General features: G+C 48.4%; 1 protein-coding gene and 1 pseudogene across 1 annotated transcript in view; both read left to right on the top strand.

Annotated features, from left to right (window-relative positions):
* The window catches only part of PREP (prolyl endopeptidase), a 139,695-nt gene that overhangs the window by 98,900 nt on the left and 13,391 nt on the right, over positions 1-27,404 (top strand). The window contains exon 10 of the mRNA XM_055136906.1: positions 1,575-1,678. Coding sequence (XP_054992881.1) covers positions 1,575-1,678 — 104 coding nt within the window. The remainder of the gene's footprint in view (positions 1-1,574; positions 1,679-27,404) is intronic.
* LOC129404708 (U11 spliceosomal RNA) lies at positions 11,481-11,641 on the top strand (annotated as a pseudogene).

Below are 27,404 nucleotides of genomic sequence, written 5' to 3'. Positions count from 1 at the left end.
GAAATAAATGGAACGTTAGAGTAAAAGCAGGAATGGTGTGACAGATATGCATCCCCTATAAAGTCACCCCAGGAGGGAGGATCTTGGCAGTGCCATTCTCGCCACCTGGGATTTGTGTGATCTCTAGAGCAGCTTCTGCAAAAATAGGTTCTGAACAGCCTGGGAGACAGTGCAAAGGGATTCCCAAGTTCCACACCCAGTACGACATGGGGGCAGCCCCCCAATGCAACACTAGGAGTAGTCCCTAAGCCCCATTAAGTATGGCCCCAGGTGGTTTTTTTTTTTGGTTTTTTTTTTGCTTTTTGGGTCACACCCGGCGATGCACAGGGGTTACTCCTGGCTCTTCACTCAGGAATTACCCTTGGCGGTGCTCAGGGGACAATATGGGATGCTGGGATTAGTACCCGGGTCGGCCGCGTGCAAGGCAAACGCTCTACCCGCTGTGCTATTGCTCCAGCCCCATGTTTTTTTGTTTGTTTGGTTTTTTTTTAATACTAAATGATAGTTTCTACTTTGGGCCTTTTGTCATAAAAGTAAAAATCCTTGGGCGTTTCTTTCCATTGGAAAAAATAGGAACTTAAGTTACTCTTTCATGAAAGCAAAATGGGATAATGCAAAATTTTGAAAATGAGAAATACCTTTGGGCCAGATAGTGGCACACAGCCAACTCAGGTCCATCCCCAGCAATCTATATGGTTCCCTGAGTACCACCAGGAGGGATCTATAAGCACAGAGCCAGGATTAAGTCCTGAGTACAGCCCAAACCCTTTGCCCCTCCCGCCCCCACCCAAAAAAAAACCTATAACTTAAAAATAGATAAATTGGGCTGGAGAGATAGTACAGTGGGTAGCATTCTTGCGTTGTACGAAGCTAACCTGGGTTTGACCTTTGGCATCCTATATGGTTCCCTGAGCATGCTAGGAATAGTTCTTGAGTACAGAACCAGGAGTTTCCCTGAGCATTGCTGGGTGTGGCCCCAAAACAATATCAACCAAAGTATCTTTGCTGGCTCATCAAAATAGCAGCTCAGTCTCCTTTGGTCCCTGATTGCTGGTCACTCTCGTGTCCACAGATGCCAAGTTTCATGAGTCCCGAGAGCCCAGGCTCACTGTGGACTGAAGTTTTCCATCGTAGTCGCCTCTTGTGCATAGTGGCTCTAGGTAAAGTTTTCCTGCACTTTTTATTTAATTGAGGCAGCATTATATTGATAAGAATCATGATTTGATAACATTTGGCGCAATAGTCACCACAGTAAGTCAGGTTATTATCATGATCGTAACTCTCTTCTGACTTCTGTGTGTGATGAGAACTCTCAAGCCTACTCTCCCAGCACTTGGAGAAACTTCTGGAATGTGTACGGAAGTTATGATGACGAAAGGGAGCATGGCGTTGTGATGGCGATGATGAAGAGCAGGCGCGTCCAGGTACCAGGCGGTTGTGAGCATTCTGTTGGAGAGGGATTCGGTGACAACCTGTGTGCCCACCCACTGCTCCGCCCTTGCTCTTTCCGTGGTCCTTGCCCCTTGAGTGGAGTCAGTCTTGTAGACTAAAGTCGGACTTATGCTTCTTTCTAGGTATCATTTATCACTGTGATCTTACTAAAGAGGAACTGGAGCCAAGAGTCTTCCGAGAAGTGACTGTAAAAGGGATCGATGCTTCTGATTATCAGACAGTCCAGGTATTGAGCGCTGCGTCTCTATCACATGAGGGTTTGGAAATTAGGCTCAGAGGGCGGGGCCAAGTCCCATCCTGGCTTGTCAGAAGCATAGGAGGAAAAAATCCACAGCGGACAGAGCTCAGCTATGTCCATGGGCCATAGGGCCTGGTCCTTGGCCGCCAGGGCCACTCTTCCCAAGGTCAGCTGGAGCCTATTGTTGGATGGTCTCCGCAGTAGCCCTCAAGGCAACACTGCTTGGGCAGGCCACTGGCTTGAGAGTGGGGTGTGCTGTGACTCAGATATTTTAGCATTAAAAATAAACACCCAGGTTTGTTCTACATCAGCATTCACTTAAGTGCTGGGAGTCTGTCTCTTTGATCTAAGGTTCAGGTGTGTTTCTGCCTGGCACTCCACAAGATACCTGGATGGATGGATGGATGGATGGATGGATGGATGGATGGATGGATGGATGGATGGATGGATCGGGACAGACCAACAGGCCAACCAACAAATGGGTGGACAAATTAACTTGTCATGGCAAAACAAGTTGAGCATCTGCTGACCATCCCTCCTAGTTGAGTTGCTTCAGCTCCCCAAAGGTCACTCAGGAATGCAGTGACCCCCTCGATGGATGAGGCATGCCTCGGGAAGAGGCAGCAGCGGTGGTGTAGGCTGGTTAGAACAAAGAGCACCTGAGAGTGTTTCCAGGAAGCTGGGGCTCTGGCGTATGGTGCTCCTCCCTTCATCTTCTGAAAACGGTCCTGAGGGTAGGCTGGCTCTCATCAGCATAAATAAGGCTCTATATACAGAAACCAGGGCAGCGGATTGCCAGCCACTGTTCTATGCTGAACTGGCAAGCAGACCTCCTGTTTCTCCGAGAACAGGCCACACCCAGGTGTTTATGGGGTCCACAGTTGCCACAATGCTTTTTCCGGAGTGGGTGCAGCTGTCCAGCCCATAAAGGCTCAAGTGCTTCATATTTGGCTCTTGAGAGCAAAGTTTGCTGCTCCGTGGACTGTATAATTAGTGTCTGTGGCATCAGAACATGGTCCCTAGCTGCCCAAGCTTTTATCAGACAGACCTGGAACCGCCCAGGTGCTCACCGGGAGGCGTGGGGTGAGCCTCTTAGCTTTTTTGCTACATCTTGCTGCAAGGGATAATGTCTCTTCATTGAAGCACCTCTAGCATTTTATGAGAGTCTGTCAGTTAGTTATCTGGCAGTGACATTTTAAATCAATGTTAGAACTTTTTGTGAGTGCTTAAGTTAGTGTTAGAAATGTTTGGCTTCTTGTTTTATTGTTCAGGGAGAGCCGTTGGCGTGGAGAGGTGCCCAGTGGGGGCCTCCAGCCACCTTTGGCCCGTGTTTCATGGTACTGGTAGTTCATGAATTCACCACAGCTCTGTCATTACTGCCGAACTGTAGTACTGTGTACAGTGTGAAAAATCCCTTTGCGGCCATCGTCTTTGCTGTTTTTCTCTTTTTGCCACCTATAGGCGCATCACTCACACACACACACACACACACACACACACACACACACACACACACACACACCACCCCCACCCCTCCTCCCCATATTTGGGAGGCCACATCCCATGGTGCTCAGGAGTCCTCCCTATTTGGCACTTGGGAATCATTCACCTGGTCCTTGGGGACCAGGGCTCGAACCCAGTGTCCAGCACGCAGACCATGTGGTCCGGCCCGTCTCGCGCTCAGCCCCACTGCTGTATATTTTTAAACATCACTCTCCTCTTGTTGACCTTCCCATAAACAATTAGCTCGTAAAAAAGGGGGAGGAACAGGTGGTGCTGGCAGGGAGGCCATGTCCCACACCAGTGTCGCTCTTAGCATTGTACAGAGTGACCCAAGTGGCATCTCCGGCCCACTAGCAGGGCTCTGTCTGTTCCCTTCTAGGGATGTGCTTTCCCAGTGTTCCCCAGGACAGAGATACTCATCGCCGCCTCCTGTGTACTGTTTTTATCTAGAAATGGAGGCGGAGGCAGGGTGGAGGCTTGACAGATGCAGGTGTTTGCGTGGAGTAGAAACCCCGCAGCCCTGCCCCCGCTCACCAGGAGACCACAGAGCCCAGTAGAGCGGCGTGGGCCTGGGCGGTGCTGCTGGCACCATGGTCGGAGAACTCCCAACTCGCTTGTGCCTGGCACTCCGCAAAGAGAAAAACTCCCCTCGCGTTGGGCTGCTCAATACCCTTCATCGGTACCACGAAGAGGTTCGTGGAAGGCCCGTAAACAGAGGAACTGTCTTCACGCATTGCTCTGTGTGGATCCCAGTGCCGCTCTGCTCATTCCCATGGTCGTAGAGAATAGAGAGCCCGCGGAGTGAGCCCAGCTCTGTGTCATGCCAACGGAAGGTCTTGGGGTGACTGTTGAAATAAATGTGCTGGATGTTTTGCTTTGGACGTTTTGCACTGGGCTGCTTAAAAGAACATCTTATTGTGTGAAAATGCTTTCTGAGATGCGTTGTGATGTCCCACCAGCATAGACGCGCATGCCTTGAAACCCCGACGTTGGCAGTGGCCTCGGCGTCAAGCGATGCAGCCACACGTTGGTGTGCAGTGCGAGCATGACAGATGTGCTCGAGTCGAAATTAGGCTCTCAGCGGCGTTGGCTGACTGGCTGTTGTAAGAGCAGGCTTTTAGGGAGGGGTGTGTGCTGGGCTGGGAAGTAACGTGACAGTGTGCGACAAAAACCTCAGCAGTTGGCAAAAAGAAAAGAAAAAAAGAAAATCTTTTGTGTTTAGTTATGGATTTTAGAGCAAGACTCCCTTTTCATTCCACTTCACCCCAGTGTTTCTCTGTATTTATGGTGTGATTTTCTCTTTTCTCTTTTTTTTTTTAAGAGGGTTGCCCTGGCTCTCTTTATCTCTGGAGCAGCCCCTGTTCGCCCTTAAACTCATTACTTCTCTCTTCCTTTGCTTTCCTTCCTTCCCCTTCCTACAAACTTCTAAATAAAATCTGTTTTTACTTCCCAAAATAATAATTAAAAAAAAAAAAGATTGCCCCGGCTGTTACCATTCAGTGAAGCACATTATCATTTGTAAGCAAATATTGCATCCCATCCCCCTGCCTGGTCCTCCCTGCCATGAGCGGTGGCTACGACCAGACACGTCTTCCTGGTGGGGGGCAGGAGAGGCTGAGGAAGTGAGAAAGTGGAGCAGAGATACACCCGTTGTCAGTCCACACCAGAGGACTGCTCTCCACGTCACCCTGGTGTGTATCAGAGCTGACATGGCCTTCATCCCTCATCCCCACTGCCAGCCAGGGGAGAAAACCAGTATCTCTCGGGACTCTCATTTTGGAAATCAGTTCCTGGAAGAAGTATTTATTTTCTGACCTGTCTGGGGCACAGTGGAGAATTTCATCTTAGGGTAATCAAATCTGCTGCTGACAAATCTTACCTAGTCCTGCTTCTTACTGTAAATGACTTGAGCCACATACCATTGATTATCACCTCTGCTCTCCGTGCCTTTTTTTATTTTATTTAATTTTAAATTTTGCTTTTTGGGTCACACCCGGCAATGCACAGGGGTTACTCCTGGCTCATCCACTCAGGAATTACTCCTGGTGGTGCTTGAGGGACCATATGTGATGCTGGGACTCGAACCCGGGTCAGCCGCGTGCAAGGCAAGCGCCTACCTGCTGTGCTGTTGTTCCAGCCCCTCTCCGTGCCTTTTAAAGAAGATTCCCGGCACCATACCAAACAGTAAATGAAAATCATAAATAATAAAAGTTGAAATAATGAGCATTAGGGATTACATCATTTGTATAATAGTGATAATTTATCTCTAGAATCATTCTACATTTATAACCAGTATTGTTTCACTTATTTTTTACTTTTTTATTTTAAATTTAGCAGTGCTAGGAATTGAACCCAGGTTCTCACACATATGAGACAGGTCTGCCGCTGAGCTATTTCCTTAGCTCATTTCTGTTATTTAAAACCAGAGGCAGTAATTGGGTGGGCAGTGGTAATTTGATTTAGTTGGCCAACATATTAAAGTAATGGACAGCCTGAGATACTTTTTGCAGGGGAATTCCAGGCAGGGCACTGGGAAATTTGTCATCAGGCTAAGGAAGTTGAATCATAACCTCTCTGAAAGGTCATATAACCAGTGGATGTTAGCCCTGAGATGAAGGAATGATGCTTTGGTCAACTTGGCATTCCAGAGCACTGACCGGCCAGAGGGAAGAGAAAGTTCTCCCTGGAGAGGCAGAAGCTGGCCGGGCTTTGAGGGATGGGTGTTTCTATAGCCCCCGATTCATCACCCTTCACTCAGAGACTGCCCCCTGCCTTTTCATTGCAATGTCATTTCAGAATTTCACAGTAAACCCAAGAAGAAAGAAGTTGGCACCTTGGTATGCTGTGCGTTTAGCGTCTTTGTCAATTGACTCGTGGATGAAATAGAGTTTGCACCGTGGTGGAACGCAGAATTACAAAGGAATGTAGCGTAGCAAAACGTCCTTTCTGGTTTCTCGGTATCTCATTTTTGTTCAGCCAGCTGAGAGATTGACTTTTTCTCCTTCTAAAAGGAAAGACAAACTTTATAGACCAGAAAAAGAACAGGGAACTGAATGTGCTGTGGATAAACTCGATGAGCAAGTTTCCACATTTTGTAAAAGACAATAAATTGGAAGAAGGGCTCGGTTTTATGGGGTAAAAGCAAACCTAAATCAATATCGTAGAAAATAGCAAGAATTGTAAGTTGCATTGACTTCATCATCTTGATTCCTGTTTCTGTGGAATTGGGCAGAAATAACCTTACCTGAGTGATAGAGAAGGGCATGCATATGAACTAGCAGGCCCATTCTTTAAGCACTTGGCTATATTGCTGAACAGAAAAAGTTAAACAGGTAATTCTTTGGGTCTACCAAGATGTCTTGGGAGGAGGAGTGGGAATTTTTCTGTAATTTGCTCTAGACTTTTCGAACCTGGGTGATAAGTAATTAAGAGTTGCCAGCATGCCAGCTATGCTCTCAGAATATTAATCATTGTTTTAATACTCATTAAGTTCTGTGCAGAGCTCGTGGCATCCACTCTTGATGCGCCTTGACTCACCCACGCCCTTGGCGGGCTGCCTTTTGAAACTGCTGAGAATGTCTCTAGAGCACCGTGGTCTCGCCATGTGCTCCCAAGTCCCAAGCCTTCAGAGCATGTTAGCGAAGAGTGAGTGAGGGGAATGTTTTGCAAAAGAACTTTGGAAGCTGGGGACACAGCTCCAACAGCTGCAGCACATGCATGCTACATGCAGGCAGCCTAGGCTTGATCCCCAATGCCACCCAATTTCCCCAGCTGCCAGCTGTCACCTGTAAAAAGAAGGGGGAAAAAGGGTTATACAAGGGTCCCTGGGTGACTGCATCTGATTAAAGGGCTTGACATTGTTTTCTTACCTCAACTTTCATCTTTTTTCTTTTTTTTTTTTCTTTTTGGGTCACACCTGGCGGTGCACAGGGGTTACTCGTGGCTCATGCACTCAGGAATTACTCCTGTGGTGTTCCGGGGACCATATGGGATGCTGGGAATAGAACCCAGGTTCCGCTGGTTATTGCTCCAGCCCCTTCCATCTTCTTTCTTACGTGCTCCAGGATGGTATGTTGTTGCCCCAGCAGATTCCTGCCCTTCAGAATGCTCTGTGTCGCCACACATTCGGGACTCACGGCTTAATATTCAGATCCAGAGGGCACGCCTTTGTCTCTTCCCCTTTCCGTATCAGCTCTAGAGGTGATAAGCACGTCTGTTTCCGAGGTAGTTACCCATCCCTGTCTGCAGTGTCTGCAGCTCCCATCGTGCCATAAGTCAGTTCGTTGTCATCATCATTGTTGTTGTTTGTAAAGCTGTCTCTGGGCAGTAACCTGAAAGTAGGTAGGGAACCCACTTTGAGTAGAAACTCTCACAGGAACCTTGAGAAATGAGCCACGATTCCTGCGTGGATCGGCCTGAGCAGATTTCTGGAGCAGAGCTGTGGGGCTGCCAACCCTCTCCAGACCGTTCTGAACTTCGTTCTGAGGCTGTAAAGTCCGTGTGAGGTTGGGAGCAGGGAAGGCAGCTCAGCCCAGGCCCCCTGCTGACTGCCCCCAGTGGAGGGCCACTGGGTAAGGGAGCCCGGGGCATCATGAGAACTTGCTCACTTGCCTTTGCCAGGATGCCAGCGAGTCACTGGGTATTGATTTAGTCTGAATGGCAAGATTCTCTTTGAAGGAAACCACTCGGTTTATTGTTAATGCAAGGTTGTAACTGTCAGAGTTTATGCTCTGAATAAACTCAGCACCAGAGCTGACCGGACCAATTGACATGTATCTAAAGTGTTTTTGTATTTTATGTGTCTAGAGCTGTACTGAGTTTACGGATTTAAATTTATGTTTTCATTGCTCTGAGAATCACGGCTTCTGAGATCCATGAAATCTGTTTTACTGATATTGATGTTTGTAGATTTCTGATTACCCAGAGTTAACAATGAGTCCCAGCTTTCTAAAAAGCTAGACCACACTCAGAACAAGGTTCTGTTCTATTATCCTGTACAAAGTAGAAAGCCACTTCCTTCTCATTGGAGCTTAATATTGTCACATTAACAGTACTAACCTTTTGTCATGTGAATGATTTTTTAATCTGAATTTCAAGAGGTGTTCATTCAGGTTAGATTTAACTACAAATAAGAGGGGGAAAGAACTTGCTATGGATTAAAGAAGAGAGACATTTATTTCCCTCTCACAAAAGAAATGCAGGAGTCACCCATCCTGGGACAGTGGTGGCCAAGACGGAAGGAATCCAAGCATCTCCCATCTGGCTTCCATTTCCAGCACCACCTCATGGTCCTCAGAGGCTGTTGAGGTCCCGGCCACACTCTCACTGTCCCTGCCTGCAAGCAGGAGGCAGGCAGGAAGAGAGGCAAGCAGAGCAGGCACCTGCTGCCAGGGATGTGCCGATAGCAATACCCATTCGGTCTCTTTGACCCTCTAGGTGAAGCCAGACTCAAAAGGCTACAGCCAGCGCTGGAGGCTTAGAGATGTTTTGTTCCCAGCAGAAAATGTCCCCAACTTTAAGTTGGGCCTTATTATTAGGGGAAAGGATAGGTGGATATTGGTGACCGAGTAGCCATTTTCTCCCAAGTCTTCAGCAAAGGCTTTTCCCGCGTGGTCCCCACCTCCCAAGGATCCCATATGCCCCCTGGTGGCCGGGTACCCACATCTCAGCAACACGACAAGAAGAAGCCGCATTTCCAACCATCATTTCATACAGCAGAAATGACATAGTGCGGGGGTGGGGGGAACCCTGCAAAGAGGCTCTGCTCCCTTGGAGAAAGACACTGAACGCTTAATGTTCATCCGAGCACTTGAGCCTAGGGTATTCCTGAATTAACCTGGAGAAGAAGTGAGGCTGCCAGAGTCTGAGGAACTCTTGGAGAGGACCTCTGAGTGGTTCTGTCCGGCAGGGCAGGACACCCGGGTTTGAATCTGGGCAGGGCTCTGCTCTTTACGTGGAGGACCAGCTCTCGGCTGTCCTCCTGTGCTGTCCCCCTCTCAAGGCTGCAGCACGGCCTCCACTCACCGGGCCTACCTGCGGGAGGGGCAGGCCTGAGCCTGAGGGGTGGCCTGCTCCCTGGCTTCAGAGCCGCCTCTCGGCCCTCCCCAGCCTGCATCAGTCTTCCAGTGATGGGCGTTGGGCCCACCAAAGTTTTCTGCTTTCCAGATTTATGTACGTAAGCATCCATCTAGCTGAGTGCTCTCTTCTTCACCCAGGAGGAAATGACACCATCGGTGTCTTCCTTCCTTCCTTCCTTCCTTCCTTCCTTCCTTCCTTCCTTCCTTCCTTCCTTCCTTCCTTCCTTCCTTCCTTCCTTCCTTCCTTCTCTTCCTCTCTTCCTTTCTTCCTCCCTTTCTTCCTTCCCTTTCTTTCTTTCTTTCTTTCTTTCTTTCTTTCTTTCTTTCTTTCTTTCTTTCTTTCTTTCTTTCTTTCACTTTCATTCTTTCTTGGTTCTGGGTCATACTTGGTGGTGCTCAAGGCTTACTCCTGGCTCTGCTCTTAGGGATCACTCCTGGTGGGGCTCAGGGTCAAACTCGGGTCAGCTCTGTGCAAGGCAAGTGCCTTACCCACTACTATCACTCTGGCTTACACCCAATGTAAGTATGTTAAGAAAGGCCACCCATGGGTAACACAGCCAAGATTAGAATGCAGAGCTAGGCTAATCCTGGCATATTTTATTACCAGGGTAAGTACCTTGCATTCTGTATAACTTGATTGTGGTGGGTTTTGTTTTTTTCATTCCCACTTCTAAAACAATTCAGGCCTTTGAATTCCTAAGCTCCTTATGTATGTGCCCACATCTGAGTGGTATCTAGGGAATACAGAAACAGTGAAGCAATAGAAGTACTCTCATGTGACATCAGAGAAAGTAAGGAACCAGAAATTCACTTCTAATGCGCTATTTAATACTCATTTCCAGTCTCCTTGGTATATTCTAAATGGAGATTTCCAGGGCCATATCTACTTGCACTTTTGGTATACACATAGAGACCTAATCTTGTGCATGTGTAAGCATGTATGTGTGTATGTATAAGCATATACACAGTGACATTAGACTACGCATTAAAGGCACCAAGAAACCATCTTGAAACAGGTCTGTGATGTTACCGTTTCCCGAGGGAGGGTTAGCCTGTCCTGCTGCTCTGTGACCACATTGTTCCTGAGGCCGGAGGCTCCTGTGCCATCAGGGTCTGGCTGCGCACGTGTTCTCGGGCTTCCTGCGGGCTCGCCACCTGCCACCCAGCTTTCTGCCCTCCCTCCCCGCAGACGGTCAGTGCATGGCAGAGGAGGGAAAATAAACGGGCGCTTTTGGTGATCCATGCCCTGGATCCATTCCTGACCTGGCACTGCTGTGTGGGAGGAAAGATGTTCCTGGCGCCATGAACTTCTTTCCGTGTGGATCCAGGGTGCCTGAGCTCTCCTGGGAGAGCAGGAGACTGTGCCCTCCCCGTGCAGGGTGCAGGAGGGCGGGGAGGGCCGTGAGGGTCTCTGCAGGGACTATCCACGTTCTGGGCCCAGCCTGTGCCGAGCATAGACACCTGTGCCCAGGGGTTGCCTTACCCCCGTCCCCACCCCTATGCCACACCACTCACCTCCCACCGGCCACCTGACTCTCGTCGCCACTGTGCCTGGCTCACCTTCCGCCACGCTCCATCCCGGCATGGTTCATATCCTGAGCGTCTACACAGTTTGCAGCTTTTCATCCCAGTCCCTCTTCTCGCTTGTCCCTGGGAACTCATTCTGACGTACTAAGGCACTTGTCTCACACGTGAATGGCTCCAGTTTGGATCCCAGTACCACATACAGGCCCCTGAACACCACCGGATGTGATCCGACCGCCTTCTCTCCCTCTCCCCACTCCCCTCCCTCAACCCCGTGCCCCAAACACTCACACACGAAAGAAGTAGCACCTTGATGTGTACACAGCACATCAGTGTCTGTCTGTGTTCTCTACATTGTTTTTTGGGTTTTGTTTTTTTTTTTTATTTTTTCCACACAGAGAAACCATCCTTGGCACTCAGTGCTGTCAGGACTTCCATTTTCTAAATGAAGAGGCTGCATTGGGCTGTTTCCAGGTCAGCACTATTGCGAATAGTGCTGCAGTAGATTTAGGAGTACAACTGTCTTTTCTGAAATAGAGTCCTTGGCCCATTGGGGTAGCGAACTAACATGGTTAGGTTAACTTGTATAGTTACATTAATAACCTAGAAGTGTCCTATTTTGCAGTGGAAGTTCAGTTATTTTTTTTTGAGAAGCATCCATACTCTGTTTTCAAAAAGGTCCCCAAAAGAAGGGCTTCTGCCATGAGTGGCACATGTCGGGCAGCTCCCTTGCTGTATGAGCGGAATCGACATCAAGAGACTTCAAAAGCAAAAAAAAAGAGAGAGATTTCAGAAGCATGATTTTTTGGCAGTAGGGCAGCTGGTGATAGTTGGTTCTGGCGGACACCCCCCCTGCCCCCAAAATATAAGGTCCCCGGGGGCACTGAATGAGGGTCCCTTTATCCTCCTGTCTCCGCCCAGCACTATTTCTGTTCCTTGTGATGTGTGCCACTCATTGTTGTTTTGATTTGCGTTTCCTGAAGACCATCTGTATGTCTTTGCAGAACTTTCTTTTCATCTCTTTCCCCCCCCCCCTTTTATTTTATTTTGTTTAGCAGGGCTGGTTGTTGTTAAGGTTTACCAGTGCTTTTATAGATTTTGGCTATCAGCCCTCTTTGTCAGATCAGTAGTGGGCAAATAGTTTCTCCCCCATCTGTGAGAATGTCATTTTATTCTGGTCTTCTTTCCTTCCTCAGTAGGGAAGCTTGTTGATTTGCTGTAGTCCCGTTTGTTTGGCTTTGGTTCTGTTTTGCGTGGCCGGTGGGGCTGCGGCACTGAAGGTGCCTCTGGTGTCAGTGTCTGCCCCTGCTTCCTGCGGTACAGTTTGTGGCTTCAGGTCTGATACCGAGGAGGTCTCTGATCCATGTTGAAGGGTCTTCTGTGCATGGTGCGAGACAGGTCTGCACAGCCCCCTTGTAGTGCACCTCCCAGCCCCAGCCCCAGCCCTGGGGAGCAGAGGGTTCTGGAAGGAGAGAGAACAGCCCGGGTGGGACATGCCCTGCCAGCCCCAACAGCCCCGTGAAAGAAGAGAAACTCTGTTTGCTGGAAATGGGGTTTCCTTATTGCCCAGCCTCATGCTTTGCCCAGAGCACCAGGCATCCTGGCAGTTTGACTCCCTTCCAGTCTTGCAAACGCTGATTGTTTGAATATTGTCTTTTGTGTTTTAGTGAATCACCGTTTAGTGAGATACAGTTACAGACTTAGAAACTTTCTTAAGTTTCAGTCATACAATGATTGAGTGCCCATCCCTCCACCAGTGCCCATTCTCCATCACCAATGTTCCCAGTATCCGTCCTGCCACCCCCACCCCATCCCCCCGCTCTGTGGCAATCACATTCCCTCTTACTCTCTCCTTTTGGGTGTTATGGTTTGTAATACAGGTACTAAGTCACCATCATGCGTGGTCCATAGTCTACTTTCAGCATGCATCTACCATCCCGAGCGAGCCCTTCAACCATCATTTACTTAGTGGTCCCTTCTCTATCCCAGCTGCCTTTTCCCCCAGCGCATGAGATGGGTTTCAAAGCCATGGAGCAATTTTCCTGGACCTTATCTCTACTATTCTTAGGTGTTGGTCTCCCATCCTGTTCTGTCTTTTTAATAGCAAGAAACTCCAGAAAATCTTGTGAGTACTCACATACCAGCTCCCTGCCCCCTGACTGAGGACCTTCTTCTTTTCTCCAGTGCCCTGAAAATCATCAGAGAGTTTGTGTCCCGAACACACTGTTTCTTGTCTGTGATGTTATTCTCCTACTTACTAAAGAACACAGAAAACTCACTTCCCGTTGGAACCCCCTGAGGCTGGTTGAGTTGCTAATGACCACAGGCTGATCCAAGAGCTTCATCTGAGCCATCTGCTTCCCCCAGGCCTCTTCAGAATTCTGTTCCTGGCTCTCAGGCTCTCCTCCCATCCGTGTCCGTGTGGAAGCCTTGCCTCAGAACTGTCAAAGGGAAGCAAGATGATGCTGGAGGCATCAGGCAACTGGGAGTGGGGATGCTTGCTGACCACAGGTGACCCCTCCAGCTGCACCCCGCCATGGACAGCCCACCCCAGAGGGTGGCAGGCTTGCTGTGGAATGATCTGCTATTCTTGGTACATCCATGCACAGACTAGCTGGCTGGGTCTGTGATAAGACACAGGGAGGTCCCTGGTCTAAAGGAGGTACCCGGAAGGGTTAGAGCATTTGCCTTGCATGTGGCCAACTCTGGTTCTGTCTCTGGCACCGCATAGGGTTCCCACCAGGAGTGGTCCCTGAGCACAGAGTTAAGAGTAAACCCTGAGCACACCCAGGTGTTGCACATCCCCCCAAAAAGATGACTGGGGCTGGAAGGAGAATACAGAGGTGAAGGTGCTTGCGGCTGTCCCGGGTTCCATCTCCAGCACCTCATGATCTCCCAGTCATCCCCCAGGTACCTGATAGTCAGAAGCCCCCCCCACCGCACCCCAGTATAAATTAGAGTGAAAGGTTGTGACTACTTGCTGTCGTCACCAGAACGGTGAGAGACTTCATACGTAGCATGTCTGGTGATTCTGTTTGCTGGTTTGACCATCGCCTAGAGGAATGGCCAGACCCACCCTCTGCCCCCAACCCAGGGCTAGCCCCCTACCCTCCCTCCCCCTCTTCTGTAGGACAGTCATGCTGGCTCCCTGGCATTGCTCGAGCGCTCACATTTCCAACACCCTCTCCCTCCTCCCCCCCCCCCATTACTTTCTCTGCCTGATGGTGCACTTGTTCTCTGCACGGATGCGAAATGCTTCCTGCCCGTACAGGAGCATCCCTGCCCCAGCCGTCTGGAGTGAGGCTTGTCCAGACAGCCCTGGGTTTGGAGTGTTCCTTACCAGGTCATAAAGCGATGGCAGGACATTCACCCGATGAGTGTTTGTGCTCGGTGTGCCCGTTCCCGGGCCATCTGCACGTGCCCTGTGGCCTCACCGCAGCACGCGTTCCCCATCCACCGTCGAATGGGCCATCCATCATCGCCCAGGTGCCAAGTGCTGTCCTAGGCCTCCGTGAAACACAGTCCCATTACTCATCCTCGGCTTTTGTTGTTTCCGAGACTTGGGATTTCTAAGCCCCCGCGTTACTGGTGACTGTAAAAGCATGCATGCACCGTGTGTGTATCATTGTGGGTCTGTTCTTTCCACACTTTTAGCTGCCCAAATCTTTCTCTCGTGGTTGTACAGAGAGATAAAAGGAAACCTGAGAAGCATTTTGTAGTCACCAAAAAGAAAAAAAAAGAAGAAATTTAATCTGTCTCATCATTGCAGGTTGTTTTGGGGGTGGGGGCTGGAGAGAGGACAGTTGCTACAGGTTTTCTACCGCACATGTATAGAACATTTCACGGTCAGGTTAGAAATACAAATCGGGGAGTGGGGGGGAGGGGTGTGTGTTTGTGTGTGTGTGTCCTCAGCAGTATTTCTGCACCGTGTGCCATGTGCTTCGCCTTCGTTTCTCCCCTCTTTCCCCCCACCCCAAATTCCTGTGCGCCCCCTCCCTGGTGAGCTGCTTCTCCGGTGCCACTGGCGATGCACCTCCATGCTTCAGCTCTGGTTTCTTCCCATTGACCACGTCTGTGCCCCCCGTGTTTCCCGGCACGACCCCACTTCTGCACCCGGGTGCCCCGGCCAGGTAATAAATTGTCCTCAGGGCTTCCCACCAGTTGCTCTGGAAGCCGCTTGAAATCATCTCAGCTGGGCTTCTCGCTTGCCTCCTCCCTGCACGAGTGGTTGATTCCTCCGCCTGCGTGTGGCCTGCGAGGCATCAGGTGGAGGGGGAGCCGAGGCAGCGGCAGCAGCACTGAGGCACCCGACAGAACACGTGCGGATCTCTGAATGTGAGAGCCACGTCTCCTGCTTGGCAGCCCAGACATTTATTTATTTATTTATTTATTTATTTATTTATTTATTTCCCAGCAGTTTTGTTGTTGTTGTTGGGCTTGGGGAGATCACTCAAAGTATTGGAGTGCAGGCTCTTCATGCGGGAGGCCCTGGCTTCAATTCCCAGCACTACCTGGTCCCCGGGGCACTACCAGGAGTAACCACACACACACACACACACACACACACACACCATCCCATGCCAATACAGGAGGAGCCCCTGAGCACTGCCAGGTGGGGCTCCAAAACCAATTTTGAAAAGAAATGGTTTTTTGTTCATTTACTCCTCATTGGGCTGGAGCGATAGCACAGCAGTAGGGCGTTCGCCTTTCACTCGGCCAACCCGAGCTCGATTCCTCCGCCCCTCTCGGAGAGCCTGGCAAGCTACCCATGTGTATTGGATATGCCAAAAACAGTAACAGTGAGTCTCTCAATGAGAGAAGTTACTGGTGCCCGCTCGAACAAATCGATGAGCAACGGGATGATAGTGAGAGTGACAGTTACTCCTCATTGTGTCTTGGTATATCTTAACTTTTGCCTTGAATGTGCAAACAAAAGAACAGCCATTGGACAACTCTGCCCACTTGTGGGCTGTCAGGCGCTTGTCACCGCTGCTGTTAATTGGGGGGTGCGGACCACTTGCTTGCACACGCACCGCTGGTCTTCTTGGCCATTCACCCTTAGGAAGGAACAGCTTCAAACCACAGACTGTGAAAGCTGCAGTTCTGTCCTGTGGCCCCACGGTCCAGGAGCAGTTTGACTTTTCAGTATTTCAGTTATTATTGTTCTGATGCCATAAATGAAGTGGTCTGCCACTGTTTCATTGCATCGAGATTTGAGATGGGTATTCAAGTATTCACTTGGGTTTTTATGCTGCAAATTATCCTAAACAGTTTAAAAGCCCGAAGGCCGTGTCACTCAGCCTCGTTTCTGAATGAACAGACTGACAGCTGTGCTTAAGAAAAATGCCAGATGTTAAATATTTTTCATTAAAAATAATACTTTCCATTAGTAATACTAGAAATTTGTGACCATCTGCATTTTATACCTCCTCTCAGGTGCCTCAGTCAGAGTTCATGTGGATTTTATTATTTTTCACCTTTCGAGCATTTTTGCTCTCTTGTTTTTTTTAAGGGGGGCCACACACAGCAATGCTCAGGGGTTGCGCTTGGCTCTGCACTCAGGAATCACTCTTGGCAATGATTCGGTGCATTGGGAAGCCCCAAGCACAGCTGGGTATGCCCCTCCCCACCCTCTGCTCCTCCTGCACACAAAATACAAAGACGTTCCTTGGCATCTGCCCTGGAGCTGACATTACACTGCGGTGTAGTTTCTGATCCTGTGCATCTGAGGATATCTTTGGGACCTGAGATGTTGGGATCCAGCAAGTGATGTCTCTGTGTTTTTGTGTTTCTTCAGAGATGCATATCATCCATGTTGTTTGGACTAAACCACCTTGGCTCCTTATCTGGATCCCTCCCACCCTTCCTTTCTTCCTTCTTGTTACCGTGATGGGTCACACATGCCCAGTTTGCGGCTCTCACACCCTGGGTCCTTTGGTGTGGTTTTTTTTTTTTTGCTTTTTGGGTCACACCCAGCGATGCTCAGGGGTTACTCCTGGCTTTGCACTCAGGAATTACTCCTGGCGGTGCTTGGGGGACCATATGGGATGCCAGGGATCGAACCCGGGTCGGCCGCGTGCAAGGCAAACGCCCTACCCGCTGTGCTATCCCTCCGGCCCCACACCCTGGGTCCTTTGGGGTCACATGCTTTAGGTCACTGTGCTCACCAGGGAACGAACTTTGGTGGCAGTGCTGGAGGTTATTCCGTTGGTGAGGCTGGCTGGGAACATATGGGAACATACCCCTCGTTCCCTGTTTGCATGGAGGTGTCCTTTGCAAATGAGCATCCCTGGGGCCCTTGCCTCTTGTTTCATTTTGAGGAACTACCGTTATTACAATGTGCTGTTTCTTACATTGAAACTTATGGTTCAGTTTGAGCATTTTAATCTAACATTTATTATATTTCTGTATATAATAATATAATTGGGGGCAGCAGGGATAGTTCAGCCCTTGGGCTGCTACCAGCTCTTTAATGGGGGCGGGGTCCACTCCCTGAGGTGCTGTGGGGGTGGGGGGCGGCATGCCATGCCAGGAGTCAAACCAGGGTTGGCCACATGGATTGCAAGTGTTGTAGCCCCTGTCTTATTTCTCTGGCCGTATTTTACTTTCTATAGGAGCCTCCCTGGCAATGCTGTGGAACCACCAGGCTACACCCAGAGGTGCTAATGGGGAACATGTGAAGCTAGAGTGGACGCAAGGCCTTGAGCAGAGTGTCAGTTCCGCCCCATTGAGCTGCAGCGCCAGCCCCAGTATTGTTTTCTGAAGTGCCTGCTGCTTTCTGGGCAGCCTTCTGGGTTCACAGGCTAAACAGTGCATGACCCCATGCCGGAACCCAGGAAGGTGTCAAGGGTGGCGGGTGGGGGGAATGGGAGAGGGTTCTGGTAGAGCACCTGGAGGAGAGTTAAGGGTGTACTCATTGTAGACAGTGCCTGCAGAGCATGGAGCCTGGTGCTCAGTGGCCAGGCAGAATCCCGACCCCCCGGTCCCCATCTTCTGATATGTCAGCTGGGACTCAAACTCCCCTAGTGACACCTCAAGAACTGGAGATATTCGTGGTGAGAAATGGCTAATCCTCATAGGTGGATTAGCTAGAAGAAGGTTTATAAAGTCTTTTAAATAGTATTTGGCCCGTGGTAAAAACTACATCATGTTTCAGACAAATCAAGTGTATTATGTTCTTTTATTTTATTTTTAGGCTTTGTGGGGCAGACCCAGTGATGCTACAAGTAGGTTCTACACTCAGGAATTACTCTTGGCAGTGTTCAGGTTACCACAAGGGATGCCAGGGATCGAACCTGGGTCGGCCACATACAAGGCAAATGTCCCACCCCACTGTATTATCTCTCTGGCCCCTGCGTTGTTTTCTAAGGACTAAGGAAATCTAATGAGTTTATGAAAAAATGTGGATCTGACTGGTATCTTTTGGGAGTGTTGGGGGGCAGAGGGGTGTATACCCAGTAGCGATCAAGACTTCAACTACTCTTGGCAATCAAGAGACCATATGTGATGCTGGGGGTTGAACCAGGGTTGGCCACATGAAGGCAAGTGCCTTCAGCTCTCCACTCTCTCTGGCACTGGCTGATACCTAATATTTGTTTCTGATTTTCTAGAAAATGTTATCGATAGCCTTTTTAGGGATGGGCTCATCTCTTGGTTCTGTCCGCAGAGCCTTGGTGCACTTTTTTTTTTTTTTTTGGCTCACATCAAGAATAGAAATCTCCCTTTGTCCTTTCTGCCCAGAAGAGACTTTGAAACTAACTCCTCCTCACTCTGCCCAAGTTAAATGCCTGGAAAACAAAGTATTACAACCTTCTAATGCCAGGCTAGTATTTTTAACCTAAGCACAGCACAGAAATGTGGGGCACCTCCCTCGAAGTCCTCAGCTGCCCTTCCATGCCTGTTCACCCCAGCAGCTGAGTTCTGCTTCCGCTCCGTCCTGGGGCCACGGCTTGCCTTGATCTCTGCTTGCCTAGAGCATAGAATGTCACGGCTGCTCAGCTACTAGTCAGAGGCCTCTGCCACACTTACTCCAGGCCCATGCAAGTGGCCTCTGTCATCTCCGATAACTGGGGAAGCCTGACACCCTTCCTTGAACATTCTCCTTTTAAACTTGAAAAGCTCTAAAATTAGGCAGGAGTTGCTCTCACACACCATCATTCCTGTCTGCGAAGGGCTTGCCCTGCCTGGACAGTTTGCCTTTGTCCCCATAAGGCGCATCCGTTACTGGAGGTGAGAGAGTGTGGGCCTGTGCCTCAGATAACACCAGATCGGAGCCAGATCAGCTGTGGGACTGAAGACTGTTTTTCCGACGCTTCAATGATTGCCCACTTATGAGTGTCTCAGCAAAAATGAGCCTATTGTTGAATGAGCGCATCTCAGAGGGAAATCTTCTGGTGGAGATTGTGGATCTTTTCACAGCTGATGTCATTCTCTTGCAGGCAAGGATATCCTTTCACTTCATTAATGTGGACTCGTCCCGCTTTTTCCTCTTAAGAGCAAAGTCTTTATTTCCTCTATGGAGTCCACATTGACAAGTCAGTGGGACATGAATTTGGTGTCTACTGCCTTGTGCCAGAACAACTTTGAGAGCTAGGGAGAGAACTCATAGTCTCCCTGCCGGAGGCATAGGTTGGAGCCCCAGGTTCCATCCCTAGCACCACCTACAGAGATTTTTTTTTTCCTCCTTGAACATTGAGCTGGAAGCAGCCCCTGAATAATGCTGGAAGTGACCCCAAAACCAACAACAACCAAACCTCTCCCCACACTCCCAGGGTAAAAATCACCTAGTACTTTTCCAGATACCTCTGGAAAGGGACACTCGGCTGGGGCATTTTTAATACCTTCGCACCTTATAGAAATGTAATTTTTATTTCTCTTCTCCTCATTAGTTTCTTTAATTTAAAGAAGTGGGTTGAAGGAGCTGATGAGCTCTCTTCTTTGCTCATCATTCGTTAGAATATAGTTTGGAGTGTGCAGAATTAAAAGCTGCTGTAAGTTTAATTGATTGCTTTAAAAGTTGGAGTGTCTCTATGAGTCTCTTATGAGCATTTCATGTTTCATCTGTGAATTTTATCTGTGAAGCCTTTAAAAAGAATACTCTTGGCATCCAGAAAAATCGTAGTCGAATGTCATAGCAGAATATAGTGAGATGTTATTATTGTTTTCTAGGTGGTAATGCTGCTGGTGGAGCAGAGAAACATCATCATTCTAAGGCAGACTCATTTTGCTTAAAAAATCATACTCCTGGTAATTTGGAATATGGCTTGTGGCATGTTTAAATCCCTAAGAGGATAATAAAAACAGAAAAGCAAATAAAGCACAATATCTCTAGCAGAATATTTATCTCCTGGACTCCCTGCAACTGAATGATAATGTCTTGGGGGCGGAAGAGGAAGGTAGTTTATGTTTAAGTTTTTACATCCCCCCAAAAAATGGGCTGATACCCAATGAAGTTATTTCTAAAGAAATAATAGCTGAGAGTGATTTACCTGGCTGTAGAGTAGGAAAACCTTAGACCAGGGGATTGGAGAACGGTGATGGTTTTCCACAAGTTTTCCTTGGCAGGGAGCTTATCTTAGTTCTTCATGGATCTCAGTGTGTCATTTATAAAATAAGAGAGGGTGACCGACTAGATGAGATTCACATGTGACAAGCCATTGTCATATCTGAATTGTTTGGGGGTTTTTTTGGTTTTTGTTTTTTTAATGATACTGCAAGATGACAGAGTAAAGATTGACACCTTTGATATTGAGTGCTCATATGTACAGTCACTTGGCCACTTGTGTTTTCTTTATGTCCTTCAATAACATTTTATCATCTTTCCCATAAAATTCTTTCACTGCTTTTTCCTTTTTTTTCTTTTTCTCTTTTTCTTTCTTTCTTTGTTTTTGTTTTTGTTTTGTTTGTCACTGATGGCAGTGCTCAGAGCTTACTCCTGGCTCTGTGCTCAGGGTTCTCTCCTGAGGAACTCTCATGTGGCCAATCTCATGTTTTCCGCCTTGTACTTTGTCTCCGCCATACACATTGTTTGTTCAAGTTTATGTTACTTAGGTAGGTGTCTTCCTTGGTTTATTGTTGCTGCTGCTGCCGCTGTGTGAAATATTTAAAACTCCTAGAATTTGACATTATCTTAATAGAAAAAAACTGACACCAGCTTTTTTTCACCAGGTGGCACAGGCTGCAGCTGCTCAGAACAAACCTTTTTTTTTTTTTTAATGCTCTATAAAGATGATGATGTGATACCAAGGGCTGCAGCTCATGCTTTGCATACAGGAGCTCCAGGTTCAAACCCCATTACCACGTGGTCCCCAGAGCATAACAGTGTCTTCCCCCCAGTAAAAAAGAAACAGCATGGGCTTCCTCAGGCTTCCTTAGAGCGTGTTTTGCTTGATGTTCTTGGTTTAAGGTGTGCAGTATCATTCCACCGCTGTGGGAGTTTCTAAAATGAAGCACTTACGTGTTTAAAGGGGAGGGGAGCTCAATTCAGAAGGGACACTTGCACTGATTTCAAAAGTCAATGTTTGACCAAACCTTTGGGCAGTTCACTCTAAAAGATTTTGAGTTGTACTTAGGATGTTTATTTTCTGTGTGGTATCAATAGCATGGTGCTTCGTGTGCAGTCTGTCCGTCTTGGATTCTGTGGTGGAGACTGTAGTCTGTTGAGGGTTGTGCCAGGGACAGACCCTGCTGCTCACATCCGCATCTTAGTTCCTGCTGAGCTGGATCTACCCGACAACCTCTTTCTGGCAGCTGGAGGTTAGACAGATGAGACACATCAGCTCCTGTGCAGAGCCGTTAGCCCTTGAAGGTCAGGCTTTTTTCTGTGACTCAAGTGGGTGCCTGTGAGATAACCCTGGGAGCCCTTTGTCCTTCTGGCCATCAACGATGCCTTAAAATTTTTAGTATCCCAGGGCTGGAGCTAATAGAGAGCAGGTAGGGTACTTACCTTGCACACGGTCAACCCCAGCACCCTGTGTGGTCCTCCAAGCCCTGCAGTAGTGATCCCTGAGTGCAGAGCCAGGAGTAAACCCCTGAGCACCTCCAGGTGCACCCCAAAAACCCAAATCAAATAAACATTTACTATCCCATGGAAGGGATGTGCCCACAGTGGAGCCTTCAGAAAGCATGGGGAACGGGGTGGGGGGCACCTCGGAGCAGTAGTAAGGGGGTAGGGCATTTGTCTTGCATGTGGCCAACTGGGGTTCAGTTCCCAGCATCCTGTATGGTCCCCCAAGCACCACCAGGAGAAGTTCTTAAGGGCAGAGCCCGGAGCAACCCCTGAGCCACTCACCAGATGTGACCCAAAAAGCCCAAAAAAGGGGGGGGGGACAGAAGGCATGGGATGTATTTCTCCACTCCCTTTCTATTTTATTATCAGGCAAAAAAAAAAAGTCTGTCTTTTTGTTTTCCAACTGGAACCTGGTATTCTAGTAACAGTAAACTTGAATAATGGGGAAAATAGCCCAGTGGAATTAAACTTGAGCAATTGTCTACTCTTCAAGCACTAAGGGCTTGTATTTGTATTCTATGCAAATAGAAACGACCCTCAGTCTTTGCCTGTGGAGATGAGTAGCTCATGCTAATATTCCTGCCACTGCTCCACTTGAGCAAGTGAGCCGGGAGACCAGTTGTGTTTGACGCTCGGAATAGCACACTCTGAGCGGCTTTGCCAGTCCAGGAGAGAGCGCCCAGGCAGCCTCTTTTGGGGGGAACTGAAGAGCAGAATGCCTGCCACTGGGTGGGGTCCTGGCACAGCAGAGGAATCTGCGGGCTGGCAATTGGGCGTCTGAGGAAGATTGCTCCTGCCTGCAGAAAGACGACTCCAACGAGGATCCACATCCATGGATGTCTGGGGCATGTGGCTTCTGAGGGTGAGACGACAGCCCTCTGCAAAGCTGCTGAGTGATCTGCTCACTACCCTCACCAAGCAGCACAGGAAGGGGGGAGGTACTTGTCCCACCGTCCGAGAGGTCAGAGGGCAATTACAGAGAGAAAAGACCACTGTCACTGTCACTGTCATCCCATTGCTCATCGATTTGCTCGAGCGGGCACCAGTAATGTTTCCATTGTGAGACTTGTTTGTTACTGTTTTTGGCATGTTGAATAGGCCACGGGTAGCTTGCCAGGTTCTGCTGTGCGGGCGAGATACTCTTGGTAGCTTGCCGGGCTCTCCGAAAGGGGTGGAGGAATCGAACTTGGGTCGGCCGCGTGCAAGGCAAACACCCTACTGCTGTGCTATTGCTCCAGCCCATAGAGAGAAAAGACCAAGTACAGAAAAATTTGCCCAAACAGCAACATTTGATCAAGAGGAAAAAAAATTGATAATGGATCCATTAGGATGGTGGGAAACATTAAAGGAATTGAAAAGAACCCAGAGTAAGTCCACAGTGATAGTAGAGCAGGTAGGGTGTTGGTCTTGCAGCCAACCTTGGTTCAATCTCTGGCATCCCACATGGTCCCCCTGAGTCCACCAAGAGTGATCCCTGAGCTTAGAGAGAGGAGTAAACCCTGAGATTGCTGTATGTGTCATTCCCCCTCCCCTTCACTCCCCCTTTAAAAAAGAAAAGAACCAGCATAATAGTTCATAATAGTCCTAGGCGGGGGCAGATGAGATTATAGGAAGAAATTAGTTCAGCACAAGCACTTCTGAACGGAGTCCGGAAGGATCGTTGTTAAATGGTGTGTAATAGTTGGCCTTTTGGAGAGAAGTAGTTAAGATTCCATATCACACCTAAAAATACAGCCTTTTGGATTTAAAATAGAAATGTACAAAATTTGAAATAAAAAATAGAGACAAATATATTTATAACTTGGAGTGAGGGAGTCCTGTCTATCTAAGTCCTGTTCAAAATACCACAAAGAAAGTTTAAAAAAAAAAAAAAAGCAAGCAGGAGATGGGGAGCTCGCTGAGGTGATGGACCACATACATGCCTATCATATGTGAGGCTCTGAGTTCAGTCCCCAGCACTGTGAGAGTCCCCCAGTTCCACCAGGTACACTGGAGAGTCCCTGAGTGCATAGCCTGTCTAAGGGGGAAGAATGACAGCTGATAGGCTGAGAGGAATTATAAGCAAAACAGGGCAGGAAAAAAAGCAAATATCCCTATTGCACCACTGGGTGATGGAAGAGTTTCCATAAAGGGATCATAAAAGTAACTGAAACGGAAGACAAACTGTTCTCTGAGGGAGTGACAAAATGATTAATAAATAGATGGAAATCTTTGCTAATTTTAAAAACAATTAAAACAAACCTGAGTGAGATGGCACTATTTGCCTCATAGACAAGCAAAATCAAGTCCAGTTTAACAGAAAGTGCTGGGTGACAGGTGATCCTGCTCTCTAGATGGATGATAATAGATCAGATTTTGAGAGTTGTTTCTCAAAATCTACTCAATTTTTATATGTGCATGTATTTTGGTTTAACAAACTTACACCTAAGAATATGTCCTAGAGAAATTGGAGCATGAGCGGGAAAAGATTTCTTACACGGAATTCATGGTATCATTATTTATAACAAATAATAGAGTCTCAATATCCATCTGTTACAATAGGATGGCTAAACAAACTTGTATGCACTCGTTTAGTTAGTGAAATGGAAGGTAAATATAAGTGTTGTTTAATGAGGTAGGCTTGGGTGTTTTACCACAAAAAGAATACCAAGTCTTGTTTTATGAGGAATTAGTAGGAGGTTGCGATGTGTCGGGTAGTATCAGCACAGTTCTGTGTCCTGCTGACTAATAAAAGCTGTGTGTGAATAGAAATAAGTAAGTGTGCCCTGGTGCACTTAGGGAAAAGTTGGGAAGAGCAGGCAACAGTGGGGCTGAGAGGGGAATGGAAGGGCAAGATGGATGACAGAAGCATCCATGGATGCCCTTGGTGAGAACATTGGTGGGACAGAAACATAGAGGTGGCTGAGTGCAAGCTGTGGGTGCTGGGGACAGTGTTGCTGGCAAAACGTTTGCTCGCCAGGCAAAGGGGAGAGGACCAGGGCGGGCTGGGCACTTCGGTTATGTCTGGGGTTTTCCTGTCTGGGTAAGAAAGTCTTAAGTCTTGTTTATTTATTTAAGAAAGGGAGCAAATGGAACACGAGCGAAGTTGTAGTCGCTGGGGGACTACAGAATTGGGCGGTGAGGATGAGGACCGCAGCTGAGTGCTCCTGTCGCCCAGGGCTGTGGAGGGCGAAGGCGGTTGGCAGGGAGGCTCTCTCAGAGCGCCACACAGATGGCCTCTGTGGAGATAAGCACGGCTGAGTACACGGAGTATGGGGTGCAGATGGGTGGGGTTGGAAGTGGAAGAAACTGGGAACTGTGGTGAACAGCTGCTTGAGAAGGCTTTGGGAGCAAGAAGATGTGAGGGAAACTCTTGTAAAGGTGTTGGAAGGCAAGTACAGGAAGAAAAGCTCGGAATACATGTGGCAGGGAAAGCACAGGTTCCGGTGTTCATGGTTTGTGATGACGGGAGCTGAGGCACCCCACAGCGCAGAGACATACCTAATCCCGGGACTGGGTTAGAATTAGATGATTGGGGGATTTGTCACACAAAAATACTGTTCCGCACCAGGGCTGGAGCGGTAGCACAGCGGGTAGGGTGTTTGTCTTGCACATGGCCCATCCAGGTTCGATTCCCAGCATCCCTTATGGTCCCCTGAGCACCGCCAGGAGTAATTCCTGAGTGCAAAGCCAGGAGTAACCCCTGTGTATTGCTGGGTGTGACCTAACAAGAGAAAAAAAAAAACACAACACAGCCCATGGTACAAATAGGGCAAGAAAGCCAGAGAGCCTAGAGACTGGGTATCACAATAGCAAGGGTTGTTGTTTTTTTTTTTTTTTCATTGCTTTTGCTTTTTTTTTTTTGTTTTACAAAAAAAAAAAAAACCAAGAGTGGTTTACTCTGGGAAGTAAGACAGGGAAGGAGATGTGATGAAGAAAGACCAGTTGGCATCCTAAGGTGGCTCGTAGTTCTGTGCCAGGGCGTTGATCATGCCGGGGTCTCTGTAGGTTTAGTCCCGTCAGGGAAGGAGTGATCGAGTCTTGTTCATTCATCCATCTCCGGCATGCAGTGTAGTTACCGCCTGTGCCCACCCATCCACCCAGTGACAGCGCAGGAGAACATGACAGTCCTGACATTGAAGCACGTGGGCATCTGTAAGGTCACCTGACTGCTCATCCATGTCAGTCCGCGTCATCCACGTCAGTCCACGTCATCCACATCATCCACGTCAGTCTTAATGGAACTGAAGAGGGCTGGAAAGGTAGTGCAGGGGTTAAAGCACTTGGCTTGCATACAGCCAAACCCGGTATGGTTCCCCAACACCACGTACACCACTAGGTATGACTCAAAAAGTCACAAATGGAAAAGAAAAAACATTGCAGAATGCTGGATAACAGGAAGTTGAGACCCTAACGGACTCCTCAGGAATCGTGGGGCAGGAGTGGGGTGGGGGATATGTGTGGGGGTAGGATCTGGTTTCAGTTGCTGGAATTAACTGTGGTGGTAGGAGTAACAGAAACAAACCGGGGAGCTAGTGTTTGAGCCTAATCCACCTGTACCAGAGTAACTTGGAGATAAGCTAATGCTTATATGTGGGGGCGCTGTCCAGCACCTGTGGGATTGTTCTCTGGCAGAGAAGCCAGGTGGGAGAAGGTTATTTTTGTAAATGGGAAACATGCATCGTGGTGCTGGGAGGTTTGGGAGACGGTTGCCCTGAGTGCTCCACCCAAGGGTGCTCTTGGTCCTTCAGAGCTACACCTGGGTGCTGGGGGCATGTAGTTCTGGGGATTGAACTCAGGTCCTCTCACACTTGGGGCACATGTCTTTCCCACTGGAGCTGCCACCCAGCTGCCGTTTGTAGCTCATCGGTCACACTCAGGCCCTGTGCATGGAGAGTTGGAGGTACAGCTCTTGGGGTAGCCCTCGTGTGAGAAGCAAATACAGGCAAGTTGTTGGCTCACCTCTGCTCCTCGCCGTGCGAGTGCAAAGCCGTAGGAGGAAATTGCCCCCCAAAGTCCTTTGAAGAAATGTTTCTTTTAGGGAAGAGGTTTCATGAGGAAGTCAGTCTCAACTGAATCAAAGAAGTAAAACGTGTGTGATGGAAAATGTCTATTTCTGAAAGGCCCACATGGAGTCCTACTATAATTATCAGAAGACTTGGTTCAATCTGCTCTCTTACTGAAGAGTCAAGTTAGGATTTAGTATCCGGGGCTGGGGAGATAATGCAAAGGGCTGGAGCACTTGCCTTGCAGGCACTAGCTTAGCTCTGAATCCTTCCTCAGTACCTTACGGTCTCTCTAACACTGCTGGGGGTGGCCCTGCTGGCCGCCACCTGGAATCCAAGTGCTGAGCCATCTGACCTGTACAACAAGGCCAAATTTCACTGGGTGTGGCCCCAGACCCCCTGAGCAGTGAAGAAAAAAAAAAATAGATATCACTTGCCATTCTGTCAGTGGAAATGGTGTAGGCTACCAATATATGTATTTCAAAACGGAGACAACCTTTTTTGTATGGAGTTGTTGTGATTTTGTTGTTGTTGTTGTTGTTGTTGTTGTTGTTGTTGTTGTTGTGATTAATTGTCCTCGCAGGGTCCACTTGCTTTTGAGCACTTTTTCCCAACTC

This window comes from Sorex araneus, chromosome 4 (assembly GCF_027595985.1).
Source record: "Sorex araneus isolate mSorAra2 chromosome 4, mSorAra2.pri, whole genome shotgun sequence".
Taxonomy (NCBI): Eukaryota; Metazoa; Chordata; class Mammalia; order Eulipotyphla; family Soricidae; genus Sorex; species Sorex araneus.
This window is presented reverse-complemented; position numbering and strand designations above follow the sequence as displayed.